The sequence below is a fragment of the Andrena cerasifolii genome, chromosome 6 (assembly GCF_050908995.1).
Source record: "Andrena cerasifolii isolate SP2316 chromosome 6, iyAndCera1_principal, whole genome shotgun sequence".
Lineage (NCBI taxonomy): Eukaryota > Metazoa > Arthropoda > Insecta > Hymenoptera > Andrenidae > Andrena > Andrena cerasifolii.
In genome coordinates, this window is record NC_135123.1 from 4,356,185 (window position 1) to 4,375,041 (window position 18,857).

The 18,857-nt window shown below is 39.6% G+C and overlaps 1 protein-coding gene across 1 annotated transcript; it reads right to left on the minus strand.

Moving 5' to 3' along the window:
- Positions 1-1,853: 1,853 nt before the first annotated feature.
- LOC143369745 (ubiquitin carboxyl-terminal hydrolase 3) lies at positions 1,854-18,614 on the minus strand. The gene is made up of 6 exons (XM_076814081.1): positions 17,784-18,614; positions 5,660-5,807; positions 4,628-5,420; positions 4,194-4,436; positions 3,157-3,350; positions 1,854-2,564 (listed from the first exon to the last, which is right to left on the minus strand). Exons 1-6 carry the CDS (start codon positions 17,872-17,874, stop codon positions 2,402-2,404), a joined length of 1,632 nt encoding a protein of 543 aa, XP_076670196.1. The 5' UTR covers positions 17,875-18,614; the 3' UTR covers positions 1,854-2,401.
- Positions 18,615-18,857: the final 243 nt, after the last annotated feature.

Genomic DNA, 18,857 nt, shown 5'->3' on the forward strand with positions numbered 1-18,857 from the left:
GTGCACTGCAATCTCGGACACCAGCCGCACTCGCGCAGTGGGAAGAGCCAATCAACTTAGGGGAGCGCCTACAGGCGAGTTTACACGGTTCATTTTGGTTGGCTCGTTTATTGCACGAGTGCGGCTGATGTAGGAGATTTCAGTGCACACCATAGACATGTATAGACAGAGCGTAAGCTGAGGGGGGTGTAAGATCCGCGGTAAGGGGAGCGATACAGGCAAATCGGGTAACGCAGTGGTTATGCATGCCGAATGCTTCCGAAGCTAACCCGACGTGCCTGTATCCGACCTCTGCCTTTTCCCCTCCAAGCCTACCGTTCCCCTCGCCGATAGTACCAGCTTCTGCGCCGTCTATATATGTCTATGGTGCACAAGGTGCACAACAAATATTTGCGAAACCACTTTCTAAGATGTACATAGTCAATCTATAGCGTCCTTAGTTTTTTTGAGAAGGCCTCTAATTTGCAGATGTACATTTGTAAACTTAACGCTTTTTAAAGAATTTTTTCAATTAATCCGCAACAGATCGACTGCGTTAAGAAAGCCTTTGTATTATTAAAAACATGTTGCTCTTTTTAATAATAAAGTCATCAACAGCACAAATCGTGACAAAGAAGAGTGTGTGTCGTCGTTCATGTTCTTTATTTATACATCGTTCGTACATATCTCATTTATTCTCAATAATAGTGTTACACGCTTGCTTCCAACTGTTTTTTTTTTCTTCATACAAGTCTTTCACCGAAGATGCGCATTATCGAGTTTATCGCCTTCGTAAAACGTTTGTTTACTACGCTTTTAACTTATCATCGTTATCATTGTTACTGTTATAGAAAAAATAAGTCTTTAAATAATCACATAAGAGTCATCGAGCCTTCGAGAATCGTGGGAAAATGGGAAAAAGGGAAAAAGAATGTGTTTGTACCCATACATGCATGCATACGTGTATTTTGCCAACACACATGTAAACGATCGTGTATACGTAATTATGTTCGCGATACGTGTCGTCGTGTGTGTTAAGTATCCAAGGATAAGGTAACATGTTTCCTGAAGTAACAGTAAGTGGCTTTATATGGTATTTTTCGTTCGCCAGCTCCCTCGAAACAACGATGCCGCGCTAAGCCTAGAAAAAATTCCATCTACCGAGAAGACCAGTCGTTTTCGCGTTAAAACTGTACGAGGTACGCGTTACGGGTTATTCCGCTACACGGTCGGGAGGAGCTTTAATCGATTCGATGAAGAGACACGACCAACAACTACTAACAGTCCAGCGAAAAGGAACATGAAGAAAATCAACGCTAAAGGCAATGCATTTCCATAATTTGCCTCGAGTACTCTTTTATCCAGTGTTTCTAAAAAAGGAAAGGAAGCTGAATTCATGATGCGTCCCTACATGTACACGCACGTATACAGAAAAGGATGAAAATCAGTAACGATACTTTTGTCCATCATAGAAAGGATACACCCAAATGGCAGTGGCGGATTCAGAGGGAGGGGCGCGGGGAGAGCGCGTTCCTCCCTTAAGGGAAAAATACTTATTTTAATTTGCAAAATACTTATTTTAATTTGCAAAATACTTATTTTAACTTAGCAAGATGAGAGAAAATATGATAAATTGATACAAAAAAAAAAACAACACTTTTTCATTTAGCAGGAAAATATTATCGGGAAAGGTCCCTGGTTTATTTCTCAGACCTACGCCCCCCTCCTCAAGAAAATTTTGGATTCGCCCCTGCGCCCCCCTGCCCCTCCCGAAAATCCCAAATCCGCGCCTGCCAAATGGTTGGTTCAGTTGTCATATAATCGATAACTGTGAGTAAGAAATTCATGGACAGAACTAAAAATAAAAAGGTGGGATATATTCAATAATATTAAGTGAATAGTCGCCTAGTTGCGGACAATTAAGATTTGTTTCGCTTAGAACGACGAAAGGATATACTTGTGTCATGCTCATACATCGTGCCAATCACTCTCGCATACGTGCGGTAAATTGCTGTACGATGTTGAGCGCATTTGAAACTGACAGTTCTGTTTTCGTCAATTTATGAACAAAAATATGCCAACATAGTTGAAATTAATCTAAACAATTCGAACTTGCTAGGTTCCCGTGATTTGTTTTTATCGCTTATTATAACGAAACACAATTCCTACGTACATACATACATACATACAGTACTACTTAACCACGGTAAATGATAATTCGTTGGAAAAAAAAATGAGCAATGCTTTCTTCCTTCCTCTTTTAAAAATCTTAAATCAGTCTACATCTGATTCTACCGCTTGACTGTTTACTGTGCGCACCATCCAACTTGGTACTCGAATTCGCTTACTTCTTGTTCGTTCACTCATCGTCATCGTCGTCGAAGCTCACACCATCAGGACGGGACTGGCTGGGGAAATGGCGTCACAAAGGAGGTGGAATGGAAAACTCTTTCCGCACGTAGAACAGAATATAAGGTTTACACTTAGCAACTGCGTCTGTGGCTGCTGGTCGTACAGAGCTATCATTAAAGTGAAACCACTGTCCGTCGTGAACAGCGAAGGCAGTGTAATGTCCAGTTCCAGCTCTAAAATAAACATTTCAAAATGTATTGCCATAGTATTTATCAATACACACAACAGAAAGCTAGAAAGGGACCTGGACAGTATAAAAGTGTTAAATGTAAGTACAATATCCAATTAACTGTTTTAAAGCCAACAACCGCAGTAATGGGTACAATATTTCGCTAAACTAAAAGATACATTCTATCAAATAAAAAATGTATGTATATTGAGGTTATGGATGGTTTAACTTCTCATGCCAGGGTTGACTAACTGGTGGCTCGCGAGCCACCAGGAGCTCCTCCGCCTTGCTGCCCGCTGAACGTCCCACCTCCATACCGAGCAGACTCTGACGATCACAGTCGATTCTTCCTTCTTTCCTTCTCTTTTTGACTGCGATCGTCAGAGTCTGGGAGGTATGGAGGGGGCCGATCAGCGTGGCAGCAAGGCGGAGGTGCCCCCGGTGGCTCGCGAGCCACCAGTTAGTCAACCCTGTCTTATGCAATTGTAAATTGCAAACTAGATGTAAAAAAATTGTCATTTTGAATAACTAAGATATGGCTCACTTTTGATGCCCTCACAGCGATGTAAGGTAAATGTATAAAGCATCAGACATACCCTGAGCCATGGTGCACAATGACAGCAGCTAAGTCGTACAGGTGGCTGTTTGGAGCACCTAATTTTGTACCACTCATGCCGCGTACCGTAAATGCTGACATGTCGAGTGATTTCATCGGGAAATCCACTTGTGTATCCACCTTGGAACGATAGGAATTGCACCACCTAAATCTTTTAATGTGAAGGCACAGCACCTAAAATGAAATTCCATCATCCGTCTTAATTTCAGCTACACACCAAATATTGAAACTAGGAATAATGCACTTAGGATAACTTATTAATTTTGGACACACTACGGTATGACCCAACCACCGGAATCAACCGAAATTTTGAGGGGTTGGGCGGGAGAGGGAGAGAACCTCTAATATAAAATTTTAGCTGCGGGTATTTGTGAGTTTCTGAGATATTAATAAAAAACTTTCGGCATAATTTATTGAATTCTGCCTATACAGACGTTACTAATACAATCACCTCCTCGTCACAGTCGACGATACAATGCGATACTGACCTTGTCGCGCGATACTTGTAACTGCGCTCTCATTTTTGGTATTCCCAAACTCACATCGGTTCGGTACCATGCTTTACGCGTCCGCAAGCGGGCGCGCGCCCCCGCACTAGCCCCAACCAATACTAATACCCGGGAGAAGTTGGAAAGTGGAATGCGTTGTGTCGGAATAAGGGCAATATCGTAACTTGATGATGAAACCATTGTAATAAATATTGAAACTAAGTAAGTACGTGACGAAAGAGCAAAGGCCTCAACAACAATTGCACTTGGCTTAGTGAAGACCGTTCGCGTCCAGTTTTTGTTACCGTACCCCTATCGTCGGCTGTGAAACAGTCGACAACGACGAGAATTATTATGTCGAAAGTTTTTTATTAATATTTCAGAAACTAACAAATACCAGCAGCTAAAATTTTATATTAGAGGTTCTCTCCCCCTCCCGCCCAGCCCCTGAAAATTTCGGTTCATTCCGGTGGTTGGGTCATACCGAAGTGCAGCCTTAAATTGGTTTACCAAGTAAGTTTATACTAACATTAGGCAGCCTATGTATCCAGAACCTCTTGGTGGATCTTTGCTTCCCCACGCAATTGTCGCAAAAGTAGAGCTCACTATCAGCCAACTCTTCAACTTTGAAGAATCTCGTTAGACTATACGTGAGACTGCAAACCTCTTCCTGTTCTTTCGTTCGTCTTTGCAGTCTATCCGGTATATCCAATGAGAGATCCTGGAAGGGCTCGTGGGTCTTCGAATCTGTACGGCAGTTCATGCAATGGACCTGCGCGAGGAAACGCGATCCATAATTCGTCCGCGCTTCTCCCAAGAAGAAAATGAATAAAATGACTTTCCAAAAGAATGCTCATTCGAAAAATATACTTCCTCCCCTCCTTCCGCATCAGAATAATTTAATGTAAGCCAGAGACGTATCAGACATTTAACATTTTCGCCGGGAACGATGCAGTGACTTACCACGCTAAGGAGAGTGCCTCCAAACACAGCTGTAACGATGCTTTGCTTGCCACGCAGACCGAGAGGCTCGTGTCCCAGTCTGGGCAGCAACTGCAACAACTCCGTGTGCAGCCTGTCGAGCATATAGGTAAGAAACTCGTGAGCGTCTTGCTGTTGGTATCCACGAAATCTTGGTACGACCTTCCATATGACGAGGAAAAGACATTCAGGGGAGATTGCCTGGCCGTTCGAGCCGCCGAGATTCAACCCGAGCAGAACCTTCCTGAGCTCTTCGGCGAGGAGGGCATCGCTCATGCTCAACTCTTTTGCTCGACCAGGCGCGACGATCCGGCCTCTATGAGTGGGAGCTTCGTCGAAGGGTATCCCCTCAAGACACGGCATCTGTGTAAGATACTCGCAGAAGTGGCTGATGTTGTTGAACGATTGCAGGACAACGTTCATGAAACAGGTGTTGCCAAGATTTCTTAGGCCGACAACCTTCTTCTCTTTGGTTATCTTGGAACTTCTACGTTTGGTCGCCGGCCGATTGTCTCCGCTCGTCCCGTCCAGCGAATGTAGCCTCTTTCGCGCCGTTCTCGGTCGAAGATTCCTCACGACCACCTCCGCTTTCCACAGGGCATCCGCGTTGTTCGCGTTTTCGCTGTTCTCCCGCCTCGATGATGGAGTCGTAGGCGGCGACGAGTTCCAGTTCTCCTCGTTCTCTTTGTGCTCATCCTTTCGGAAGGTGAGCCGGCGTATTTTCTCGATTTGACCGTTCGTCGTGTCATTTACTACGTACTCGTCGCACATGTAACTGGAAATACATGTCCCCGTGAATACCGGTGTTCGGCAGGTGTTAACGTATGCATAAGGCTACAGGAATCGATTTTTCTTTCGCGCAACACTGCTCTATCAATTAGCTATAGTGTCAGCTATAGTAGCCGTGCCAGATAGCTGGTCTCTAAGTTTAGTGCTCAGAAAACGTCTAATACGTACGAATGAAACAGAAAAAGATAAGTTTAATGTAAGATAGGGACGAATAGCTGGACTTACCAGAATACTGCCAAGTTCTCACAATCGATGCAAACGCAGTGATGAGTATTTTGTTCATGATGTTGCAATGCATGGCCAGACACGTAGCGTCCACAGTGAACGGCTCCACAATAGAGGCATAGCCACGTACTCTTCTCAGTGCCGCATACTATCGATAATAATAAAATATTTAGTAGTGATATCGCACTTGCCACTAGTACATTTTATTTTTAACGCTATGATTACGGACTATGATTAAACCAACCAGCGAAGGTTGAAGATAGCGCCAGTGAAAGAACTTGAAAAATTAAGATTCGCCTTTTTATTGCAACTTGTTACGTGAAATAATGCTATCTATATTTCACGCTCACTATCACGAGCTCAATCGCTATTTGTTGAATTAATAAGCCTTTAAGAGCGTCAAAAAATCTCCTATACTGCTATATATATATATATATATATATAGGAGAGCGTAAAATATAGACAGCATTATTTCACGTAACAAGTTGCAATAAAAGAGAATCTTAATTTTATATATATATATAAAATATACATTATGTACCCCTAGAAGAGTGGGCGAATATATTCGACGATACTTAGGAGTGCATAATATGAGAAAAATATATAAATAATATCACGATATTTCTGATTTTTTATGTATTATTTTTTTGAGCTGCAAGAAAAACTGCAATGCAATCGACTTCTTAATAACGCAATCCTTTCAATTCCTTTATATTACTGTTTTAGTAAAATCTGTGTATGTACGTAGTATATAAATTTTTGGATGCTTAATATGGTCGATTATAAAATTTTTTAATCCGCAAACACAGCACGAAAGCCGTTCAGCTGTTTAGATGAAACATCGTAAGTTCCTAGACAGGGCACAGGCTTTTTGGCTGGTCTCGACTTACGTAATTCTCAAGAGTGCGCGTAAAACCAGGGTAAATAGGTGGAAGACCATTCGACACACCCCCTTCACAGACGATCGATCGCGAAATGTCTCGCATTTCTATCGAGCTTGAGATTTTGCATGCGCGGTTTCTTTATGATCAGTGTTTCCCAACGTGGGGTGCGCGGTAAAACTTCTAGGGGTACGCCGTGAGAGCACAGAAGTCGATAGATCTAGTAACTGTAAGATATTGCCACCCTGTGTATTCCGGGAGAATTTTAAATTACACTGTCCAACACGATTTTTGTTCCGCAATATCCACTGGGTGAATATTGTAGAGAAATTCGATTTTGAAAAAAACTGCAAATTTTCAACTTTGAACATTTTTTGTGTTGAAACGGTAATAGTTACTCGGTTGCTCGATGCGTCAAATTATTCTATGAACTCTCCCGAATACAACGATATAAGTTACTATTGCATTATGAACATTTAAATATGTTTAAACAACGATCAAAGAAAAAGTACACCCGAAATACACTCATTTTTGAAGATATCTTTCAATTTATTTGCAAAAATAAGGGTGTAGGAGAAAATCTGACTGCTCCACGCGATGCAGCAGACATTTTTCCTTCAGAAAGCATCAACAGAAGTGGTAAGACACGTTTTGTTTTCAATACAGAAGCGAAATAGTTTGGCAAAAGGTGCGGCGTCGACAGTGGTAGTCAACGGCGGCGCGCGATACACTGCCGCTCGTTTTGCCAAACTATTTCGCTTCTGTATTGAAAACAAAACGTGACTTACCACTTCTGTTAGTGGTTTCCGAAAGAAAATTGTCTGCTGCATCGCGTGGAGTAGTCAGATTTTCTCCTAGACCCTTAGTTTTTAAAATATATACCAAGATATCTGCAGAAATTGGTGCATTTCGGGTGTCCTTTTCCCTTTGATCGTTGTTTAAACATATTTACATGCTTATAATTCAATAATAACTTGTATCGTTGTGTTCGCGAGGGTTTATAGAATAATTTGTCAGACCATGCAACCGAATAACTATTATTGTTTGAACACAAAAGATGTTCAAAGTTGAAATTTTGCATTTTTTTTCAAAATCGAATTTCTCGAAAACTGAGGGTGATGGCGATAAACGGTTTGCGGATTCGTTTTCAGCGCACAAAAATCTATAAGAAACGGCTATTGAATGTTACAGAACAGAAAAAAAGTTCAATTTTGTTGGACAGTGTTACTTATATCACTCTTTGTGTTTATCAAAATTTAATATGTTTTATTTTATTCCCATTGTTATAGTACAATTGTAGTTTAGCTATCTATACAAGTAGCACGCCAATTATATATACATTTCCAGGGCGTACGTGAAGCTAAAAGATTGAGAAACACTGTTTTATGTATTTCTGCTTGCCAGCCGTTTTGAAGTTTAAAACTAGGAAACATATAGTTGTATGTTAGGTTAATTGATCTAATTCCATAGAGAAATTCCTACAGTTAAGTCCGAAGAAGGGTACGTAAAATGAAACGATGAAGAGACAGCGTTTAGGATGTATACCAGTGCCGTCTTATCGTTTTCGGGGGCCCTGAGGCGAGCTCCATATGCGGGCCCCTAAATTATACTAAATTAAATAATATCAAAAATACCGCGCTAACAACAGTACGCGAAAAACGATATCGATAGATCGACATATTTGAAAAGTCCCAAATCACCAAAGATTATTTTTCTTTTGATTCGTCAACTTTTTCTCACGCATCGGTGTACTCAATTCTGGCCAAACATTGAAATTCTTGTACGAATGTATTCATGCTTGTTTGTCAGAAATGTTTGTGATGATCTTTTTCGAGGCTCAAATATGTTAAAAATTAATTGCAAAACTTTCTGGGCCAGGAACGACTGAGTGCGTTTTCATTATTTTTAAATAACCCGAAGGAGAGAGGATGGACATCCTGTGTTAGAAACTCACATGGGAAAACAAAAATACAAAATACAATACAACACAAAATTTTAGCTAAGTAGTTTATGCTTCGATGACATCATTGATGAATTCATTTCGCTCAAAAACAGAAAAAGGTCATTGCATCATTGTCATCTGCCTCCTCGCCTCGATATGATTATGATATTTGAAATAAGTCGTTACGGCATATTCGCGAATGCCAATCCACGAAAAGGGGCCCCATTTCAAGTATTTTTTGTGTATTCATTCATTATTTTTTCCGTATGTTACCAAATAAATATTGTTACGAAATGAATAAGAATTAACACAATTAAATAAACGTGAGGTCCATTCGACGAAAAAAGAGCCTCATTTTAAAATCTAAACTTTGGTGTAATCGTTATTTTCTTTCCGTCACAGTTTGAGAGCCAATTCCCATTTTTTTTTTTTTTGTAGCTTTTAGAACATTATTTTTTTAACCAACTTCAAAAAGGAGGATGTTAAAATGAAATTCGTCACGTATATTTCATAATGTATGTATGTATGTATGTTCACGCATAACTTCTGTATAGCTGCGCCGATTTCGATGATTCTTTTTTTATTTGAAAGAGTATGAAGAGCCGGCGGTACCATATTAATTTTTTTTCTATTATCTAGATACTCTAGAATTATTTAGAATTTCATTTTAAATGTATGTTCGCGCATAACTTTGTAACGCGTGGACCGATGTGGATGATTCTTTCGTTGTTACATGGAGTACGTTCCCCACTTGGTACTACGATAAATGTTTTTTAACCGACTTTAAACAAAGGTCACTATAAATTATAAAATACTAAACTTTTTTAAAAAATAAAAAACGACTTCAAAGGTGCGCTAAAACGGTTAATTTTTTTTTTAAATCGATGTCAAAATAGAAACAGAATTAAATCAATTTCTAAACCTTTATCAATTATAGTGCATTAGCACACTAACGCCTGGGAATTAGAGCGCACAAAAATTAAGTGGGACGTCACGCGTCGAGTCGATTTAATTTTGCTTTGATTTTGGGACCGATTTAAAAAAAAAAATTATCCTGTTTAGCGTATTTTTTTTTTAAACTTTATTTTAATTTTTCACTTTTTCACCGTCCCCTGAGCTCCGGGGCCCTGAGGCGGCTGCGTCTTTCGCCTCCAGGTTAAGACGGCACTGATGTGTACTGTGTGTTGCTGAGAAGATGTCTAACGAGACGGCGCAGGGGTAAGAGGGGTACTTTGCTCGCATCGTCTGTGACCCGTTCACTCCGTTCGTATTTGTCGCGAATGTCGCCTCGACCAATAGCGGCAATACGTATGCCCTACCTCTACGATTGTGTTAGAATACGTGGGCCTATGGGGATATACCACTCGGACCCGCATTCCTCCCGCTTGCCATCTTCTCAACAACGCACTGTAGGTTTTATGAAAAAAATTTTTCTCAAAATCCCTAAAACCAAAAGTGTTCCTAATGAAATAAACTTAACGTAAGACACTAAGGAAACAAAATTTTTGTAAAAAAAAAGTGCCAACATGTGATACCAGAGACATCAGTTGGCCGTACCAAAAGTAAAAATATTTTAAACAGGTTTTCTGAAAGACATTTTGAGGTAGATGGTAGCCCATTTTACAATTACAAGACCCGTTATTAACTTTAATGTATCTAAATTATTTTCTATGTATGTAAATAAAGACGATAAAATTTGTGTTACACGAAAATTCACAAAAAAGTTTAGGTGCACTTGGTTATTACGTGTATGTGAATTCGAGGACAGTCGATATATTAAAAATACAGTGCAACATAATTTAAAATAGTTATAGAAATTCTTAACAATAATTAGTAATAATAAATGAATTACTATAATACAATTTTCTATCATTTAAGCAGCTACATGGGTATTAGACAGCTATAATCAACGATTTCCTCTGGGCTAGATTGTAGAGCGAGTAAAAACTTAAACCATTTGTTCTTTTAACAATTCTTTGTTAGGTATACAAGGCGTATTTTCAAATAAAATGTTTACAAAATTTCAAAAATTAATATGCAAGACAAAGTGAGTACTTGCGTTCGCGCGCCCCCATGTGGTGAACACGATTCCCATTGACCGACTTATCTAAAAGCAAAATCGCTGTATATGAGCATCTTTTAACTCAAAATCTACAAGGTGGAACTCGGTCGAAAAATTTTAATAAAAATTCACGGAGTTATACAATAAATATCACACTTTGAAGGTTTTTCCTGAAATAATTCTGTGATAAATGTTATCTTAAATGTTGTTAAGGCTATGCGTTCTTAGTGAGCAAATGCCAACTTGTGGAGAAAAGTGTTTTCTAGGTTCAGTTAAAATTTCAACAAAAAATATCTATCCGTTCTCGAGTTACGATGTTCATCGTTACTTTTTACAATGATTTTTTTTAAATACTTCTACGACTTGTGGCTATCATAAACAATTGGAAAAAATTGATTTTCTAAGCCCGAAACACCCATGTGCTGCCTTAAAGAAGTAATGTATGTACATTAAGACATAGTTTCTTAAAATTACATGAACATTAATAAGGAAAACAGGAGTATTTTGATGTATCAAATTCTAGGAAAGAAATATATCTGTGCATTTAATTTCAAATAGCTTGGTACCTAACGCAAAGAAAGGACTTCCAGACCTGAATTTATTAATGGGTCGCAAATACACACTTCGTTTTCGTATAGGTATCTGTTAAACTTTTTTTTAATAATTATAATCGTATCGAAATTTTTTTTCAAATTGATAAAAAGTGAATACGCAACGAATCCCATAACTTGTACTATAAAAAGCACTGGATTCGAGCAATAGGTGCGTATAGAAAAATTCATATCTTTGAAGGCAACGGATAAGGTCTGAGATAACTGAACTGCGATACATTAGAGATTTATGATCGATTCTACAAAAGCCAGGAATAATTCGGAATTGAAGATAGAAACGACGTGTCTCTGTATATTTTTGGAGGATTACATCAGTGCAGTTTCATTCAAAACTGAACGGTATTCATCAACATATCTTACATATCTACGTTGCAAGTGTACAGAAATTTCTAATTTTACATGTTTCCATAAACCTGATCGAAGTCCCGTCGACATGTCACACAACATGAAAAAAAGCTGAAGGGTAATATACAATTGTTTAAGAAGTAGTTTTTCTCTGGAAAGATGGGTGCCCACCTTTCTCCCGGTGCGCTGCTGCTCCTGGGACCCGAAGCAGAGAGAGGAGGGAAAAAGATGGGACTATAGTTCGTTGGGCAATTGGTAAAGGAAACTCCCACCGCGGGAATGGTGGCGCTAGTGTGACGTGACAAATATGGACGACGCAAGTATACCTTTTACTATATGTTTATATGGATCCAGTAGTATAAAAGTTTATTTAGAAGTTATTTCTTAGAGTAAAAATGTTGACAATACATTTAGACCCAATATTGGAATCTGTAAAAGTATGCAATGTGGACAATTTTACTTGCTCTACTTTTTGACACTTTTATGAAAACTTAAATTGAGGTCATTGCTCATTGTAATGTTAAAATTTGCTACACAACATTTTTTTTGTATACAGTTCATCGATACTGTGAAAATTGGTAGACCGCAATAAATTGTATACCTGCGTCGGCCATTATTATTAGTTCGCGTCCCGACCGCTAGTGTCGCATACTAATGTTCCACTCTAGTGATCCTCTAGGGAGTGATCGGTATAACCGCAGCCATTTTGGAGCAAAACCGGAAATAACATAACTTAAACCATATCTATCTCTTTCTATCAGTATTTCTCTCTCTCTTTCTGTCAATATTTCTGTCTCTTTCTATCAGTATTTCTGTCTCTTTCTTTTTTACAGTTTTTTTCTCTGTCTTTCCGCTTTTGTTTCAAATCGCAGCAACCAATCAGCGACGATACACGTTGTTCCGGTCACTGCGTAGAGGATCACTATTCTACTCCCAATATAAGCGATTAGAAACACCATAATCAGAGTCTGGCCACGAGAAGGCCACTTTTAATTGGTCCGCCATTTTTGGTCTATTCCCGCTGATTTTTAAATCTGTCAATTATACTAATTTTAATTGTAACGCATTTTTTTTAAAATGTATGTTTGAAAGTTAATAAAAAACGTTTTTTGTCATACTATTCTAATTGTTTGTAGGTAATATCTATTTATCTGAAAATGTGCGTTTGGGTAGTAAAAAAATAATATATGTATATATATATTCATAAACACTTTCATAACATAACCTTTTTTGGCCATTTCTGATTGGCACTCCATTTTTCGTTTATTCCCGCTGATTTTTAAATCTGTCAGTTATACCAATCTTAATTGTAATACACTTTTGCAAAAGGGTGCTGTATATTCATCCATTTTGTATGAATCAATCGCAATTAGAATTTCTTGAAATGCCTATGTATATACCTACTTACGTGAAGTAAACAGAAGTAAAATACCGCCATAAACGTAAGAGTTGTTAAGAGTGGTTAAGAGTGAAATGGTGTATATCTCTTTGTCTCTCGTAGGATTTAGCCCAAACATGGCGGACAGAGGCTCGTGGCCAGACGCTGATTATAGTGTCTCTATAAGCGATAAACTTGAAACGCCATCCTGTTTAAACACAGGAAAAACAGTAAATAAAAAAAATAAATAGTTTTTCTCTGTCTCACTTGATTCCTCGCTAATTCATGCCAGTTGTCATTTTTCGGGTTTGTCTACCTTATGAGGAGAAAGCATCAGGTTTTAGTTACTAGTTCGCATCTTTTGCGCATAGTATATATCATACATAATAATGGCGTACTACTTACAAGGCAAGGTTCCGAACCCGAAAATTCAAAAAATTCTGAAAATTTGTGGATATGTAGGGGATTTCCTCCTGATTAGAACACTTTTTTTTTGCTACCCAAATTCACTCTAAGGGGGCGAAATTAACCCCGAAGATTCGGCTATTTTTCGATTTTATTTTGTAACACGCGATCTGTAAGAGATAGAAAAAAAATTTCAAGACAAAAGTTACTTCTTTTAATTAGATCTATCAAATCGTAAAAGTTTTATCAATTGTTTAAACCAGGGCTGGCTAACTGGTGGCTCGCGAGCCACCGGGGGCACCTCCGCCTTGCTGCCACGCTGAACGGCCCCCCTCCATACCGACCAGACTCTGACGATCGCAGTCGATTCCTCCTTCGAGGTATGGAGGGGGCCGTTCAGCGTGCCAGCAAGGCGGAGGTGCCCCCGGTGGCTCGCGAGCCACCAGTTAGTCAATCCTGGTTTAAACAATTGGAAAAAGTTATGAACAAAAATATTAATAATGTTTTCTAAATTTCGTTTTCTCACGTGAAATCTGAATTGAATGTTTAAATAATCATAAAAGAGCATAATCCATATTTTTTTCCTTACAATTTCAGCTTTCGTTGTATAGCGGAAATCTGCCCCTCGACAATCGGAGAACTTTTGGATCCCATTTTAACTACCTTTAGCTGCACGACGACCAATGTTCTTCTAACATTTATTAAGAAATAATACGTGACACGTTGTAAGAAATTAAGATAATTTATATGTATTTCTATTTTTGTCTCCCATCAAAGTGTTATCTCATGTCTATTGTTGTGTGGAGCATTCATAATGAGAATAACTTTTATCAGTAACGTATTACGATGTATCCGCTTACGTATGGTATAGAAATGGATATATTATTGAAGAACAAAATCATTTTGATAATTCAGTAGATTTCGCTTTTTTACAAGAGTTCATATGTGTGAAGTTAGCCTCTCATTTTGTGAAAAATTAAAAAATCATTGTTGTACTAGTTTTGTACCACGTTGTACCGTTGAGTTTTCAAAAATTTGGAACCATTTTCGAAAAAAATTGAGAAAACCAATTTTTAAGGTAGCCCCTCCTTTTGAAAAAAAAGTTTTTCTCGATTGTACTGCATTGTAGTAGTTGCACGGAACATTCTACCGTTCGAAGAAAGAGCGTAACAACATTGGTTTGCAAGAGAAATAAAAAATGAAGACTGTCCCAAGTCACGTATTATTTCCTAATAAATGTTAGAAAAACATTATCGCCGTGCAGCTTAAAGTAGTTACAATGGGATCCAAAAGCTCTTCGATTGTTGAGGAGCACAGTTCCGCAATACAACAAAAGTTGAGATTGTATTAAAAAAAATATGAATTATGCTGTTTCATAATTATTTAAACATCCAATTCAGATTTCACTTGAGAAAACAAATTTTAGAAAACATTAATAATATTTTTGTTTATAACTTTTTCCAATTGTTTAAACAATTGATAAAATTTTTACGATTTTATAGATGTAATTGAAAGAAGTAATTTTTGTCTTGAAACATTTTTTGTATCTTTTACAGATTGCGTGATACAAAATAAAATCTAATAATAGACGAATCTTCAGGGGTTAATTTCACCCTCTTAGAGTGAATTTTGGACAGCAAAAATATTCCGTTGTAATCAGGGGGAAATCCCCCACATATCCACAAAGTTTCAGAATTTTTTTGAGTTTTCGAGTTCGGGATCTTTCCTTGTTAGAATTTTGCGAGAAAATCTAATTTTAAGTTTTGTCCTTTTAGGCTACTATTTATATGTCTACAAATAAGCAATCCATAATGTCCCAAGTTCTAATTCGGCGCTGGAAATGAATTTTTTCCATACGTAATAATGTCAGCAATAAACCCTTTGTGTAACTTCTAATTAGTTCTATGATTTGTTATTTAAAGCTGCGTTAAATAAATATACCAATCTTAAGTATCCATTCGTTCTGAACTACCTTCTAAATACGGCTACGACTTCCTTCAGCAACGAATGCATAACAATATAAAGATACATAAATATAGATAATTTTGAATCACTCATTTGACTTGAATTAGAAATGTATATATTAGTCAATACTTTCTAAATATGTTTGAATAAAAAATAATTCCATTTTTTATGAATGAAGGGATTAGTGCCATTGGCAATGATTAATCATGGAAAAAATTAAAAGTTACAAAAAAGATACATCATCGAATACACCGAATGTGTATTGAAAATGGCGTAGGAAAAATTAGCTACCTTTAGAAATGGAAAATTTGAACTCCGCATATATCGGACTTTAATTAGGTAAACTGTCATTGCGTCATACATTGTCGCTTGCTGCTTATGCGCAAATATGTAATGACCATTTACGAAAGAAAAAATTGAACTGGACTTTCTCATTAAATTTTGAGTAGTGTGCATCTTAGGTTTAATACATTATTATATATGACGTCTGTATGTAAAATTCGAGCTAAATTGGTGGTCCAAACCTCGTGCACAGCCCTTGTTAGTCACGAAGGATTATTCGATTCGCCACGCCTACCGAACATTGGCGTCGAAGAATTTTGTTCACGCGCTGCACGCACAGCGAAATAGACAAAGAAAAGCCATGCAGGAGAGGATCGTCGCTACGAAAACGAAGAAAAATTCGTTCCAGAAATGCCACTCGTATCGGGGCATCCGATTAGCAACGACGCCGTTATCGATTTTGCAACGTTGTACCCGAACCAGCTTGCAGCGCAGGAAAAGAGGCAGAACGCGGGAGAGGGGAGGTGTGAAACATGGGGTTCTTTTATAGCCCACGAGGGATGATTTTTCTCGTGCAGGCAGCTGGGTAATTCTTACCAACGTCACCACTTGCAATGCCGCTGGGATATTTAAATCGATCTTGCAAGCTGGATACGTTGCGATTCGTCGAGCGTGAACGATCTCCCCGGAGTAACGGCCACATCAACGACGAACACCGGCAGAATTGTTTGGGACTTATTCGCTACGAACCATCCGACGAAGACAAGGAGTCGCGACAACCTGGGCGAGTTAAGCAATTGAATGTTCGCAGAAAAATCTTTGATCTGACTCATCGCCGCTAGAGAACCTTTAAAACGTTCTACGACTCTCTCCCTGACCATTTGCTTCGTTTCGCTAGCCACTGCCCCTCTCTCCCTTTTTCTTCATCGAAATGCAGAATGAAATGGAAACGTTTCATAATTCCCGTTAGATTCTTGTTGATTCCAAAGGTTATATGAACGATAATAATGAAAGTCAGAAGATTCTATTTTTTTTTTTTTCATATAACGCCTGGTTTCACTAAACCCGTTGGAAAATCCGTTGATCATAGCACGTTTCTTTCTGGCAACCCTGCCGCAAAAAGTTTAACAAAACAAATCATAGATTTGACAAGAATTCAGAAACATTTTCTATAAACAAAAAGAATAAATATAGCACTAGAGGCTGCATAAGAAAAAAGGGCAAAGGCCGTCATCGAGGTGAAGAGGGAGAAAGCAGAATGGGGGAAAAAGTACCCGGAACACTTATATTCGTTGATTTTTAAATGCATTTGTCGGCCAATTCTACTGGAGCAGTCTCGACCCTCGAGTAGATGTCGAGCGGAAATGCATGAAATTAAGAAAAACGAAAAACGGAAATGCCTGGGAACACTGAACACATTTATCTGGCAAGTTTTAATGACGGATCTCGGGCCAGCTGATTAGTGTCGTCTGGTATTGATTTTCCAATGACGGCCGCGCCGCATACTACATAAGAACACCGAGGCAGGACGATGCACACGCGCACGTCCGCGGCACGACGCTCTTGCCAGGTCCGTAGCACCCATGAACGGAGGGCACATACACTAGCTATAGTCCACCTATATGTATATACCAAGAAAAGGAGCGGATTTTCACATCCACACGTGCGTACGAGGCTTGTCTCACTCGCGCTCACGCGATGAACACGCGCACACACACACACACACTCGCGTCGTATCGTGAAGCTGCGTGTATGTATTCACACGACGAGTTCGATCCGCGATGCATATGAATAGTACGTACTGCGGTATCAGTTGCGAAGCCAAAATGAACGTGGACCGTACACCGTAGCATTTTTTCTTAAATATGCATTTGCTTTAGGGGGCAATAGAAATGGTTCGCTTCGTCTTGTCGACTGCGACGGCTCAAGGCCGCGAGAGGAACGGCCGGGGCCTCGGTCACGAGAGGTAAAAAGAGAAAGAGAAAGCGAAAGAGGCCAAGAAAGAGCAGGAAGAGGAACAAAGAGGTAGAACGGATAAAGAACGCACAGGAAAAAGAGTGAAGGAGCTAGGAAGCCCCAGAGCGGAAGAAAGATCGAAGAGAAATTAAAATAGAACGTAACCTGCAAAGAAAAGGTGAAGGTACAGAGAGGACGAGAACGAGAACGAGGACGAGGCCCAGGCACAGCCTCGAATAAAACCCCTTTCAAGCTGCTAGAAGAATAAAGGTTTTGGGTTATTGTATGGGGTCCTACCTGAACAGACGAACGGTAGATCCTTCGCACAGCTCGTTTCTACGTCGTTACCGTTGAATTGGACGCTTTGAGCAAGATGTGGACACTCCATGTTTTTCTGGACACGGTTCCACGGGGCCCTCGTGGCCCCTCCGATGGCGAGTGTCTGCGTACGTACGTGCCTGCGTTTACAACGTGTTCTTTCTCTCACTCTCTTTCTGGGCAAAAGAGAGTAATAGCAGAGTGGGCAGAAGAATGGGGTGGGAATGATATAGAGAAGTCGGGGTACGCTCGGTGCCCCGTTAATATCCGTCACATAGCGCGGAAAGAAGGGTACTGTTCCGTTCCCTTCAATCAAAAAGAAAGGATGCAACTGATCTCGGCACGCAACGACGATGGACTGAGGAAAACGAGCAGACCGAAAAGAGCAGAGCGAGCGCTCGACTAGCCCCGACTACCGACCGAACGCAACCGAGCTGCGTCGGGCTCGGTTCTGCGGTGGTCGGGCTACCTCCAGAGTCACAGACCACTAATAGTCGACTGACTCGCCGGTTGTACAGTCTCTCCTCCTTGCTCCCAACAGTTCCAACATTCGCAGGCGTGCGATTACAGCTACTCCCTCCGTTTCTCTCACTCTTTTCCTCAATCTCACTCCGTCGACCAGGTTGTGCTAGGGTATCTAGCCTTGGATCGTGCTAGGTCGCGCAGCCTCTGAGCAACTTAGCCAGGCTCGGCTGAAGCGTATGGGCGCTCCGCGAGGGCGACGCGTTTCACCATAATGCGGACGCGGCGACATGTATTGAGCGCTTTCTTTTGCGAAATATTTAAAGCGGCAAAATCTATTCGATGCCTCATCCAGGTTTCTCGAAATTCCAATCACAGGCAATTGAATCACTGACAAACTTGATATTTAAGATGCTTGGACAACGTTGTATTATTCAATTATTAAAACATACCCGTCAAGAAAAAAGCGAAACGAATACACTACCTTGGAATCTGACACGAACTGCAATTTTAAGTAAAAGAGTTACAGTATTTATGTTTGGAAATGTTTCATTGAAGTCATTGTTAAAAACCTTTCTGCCACGTTTCTAT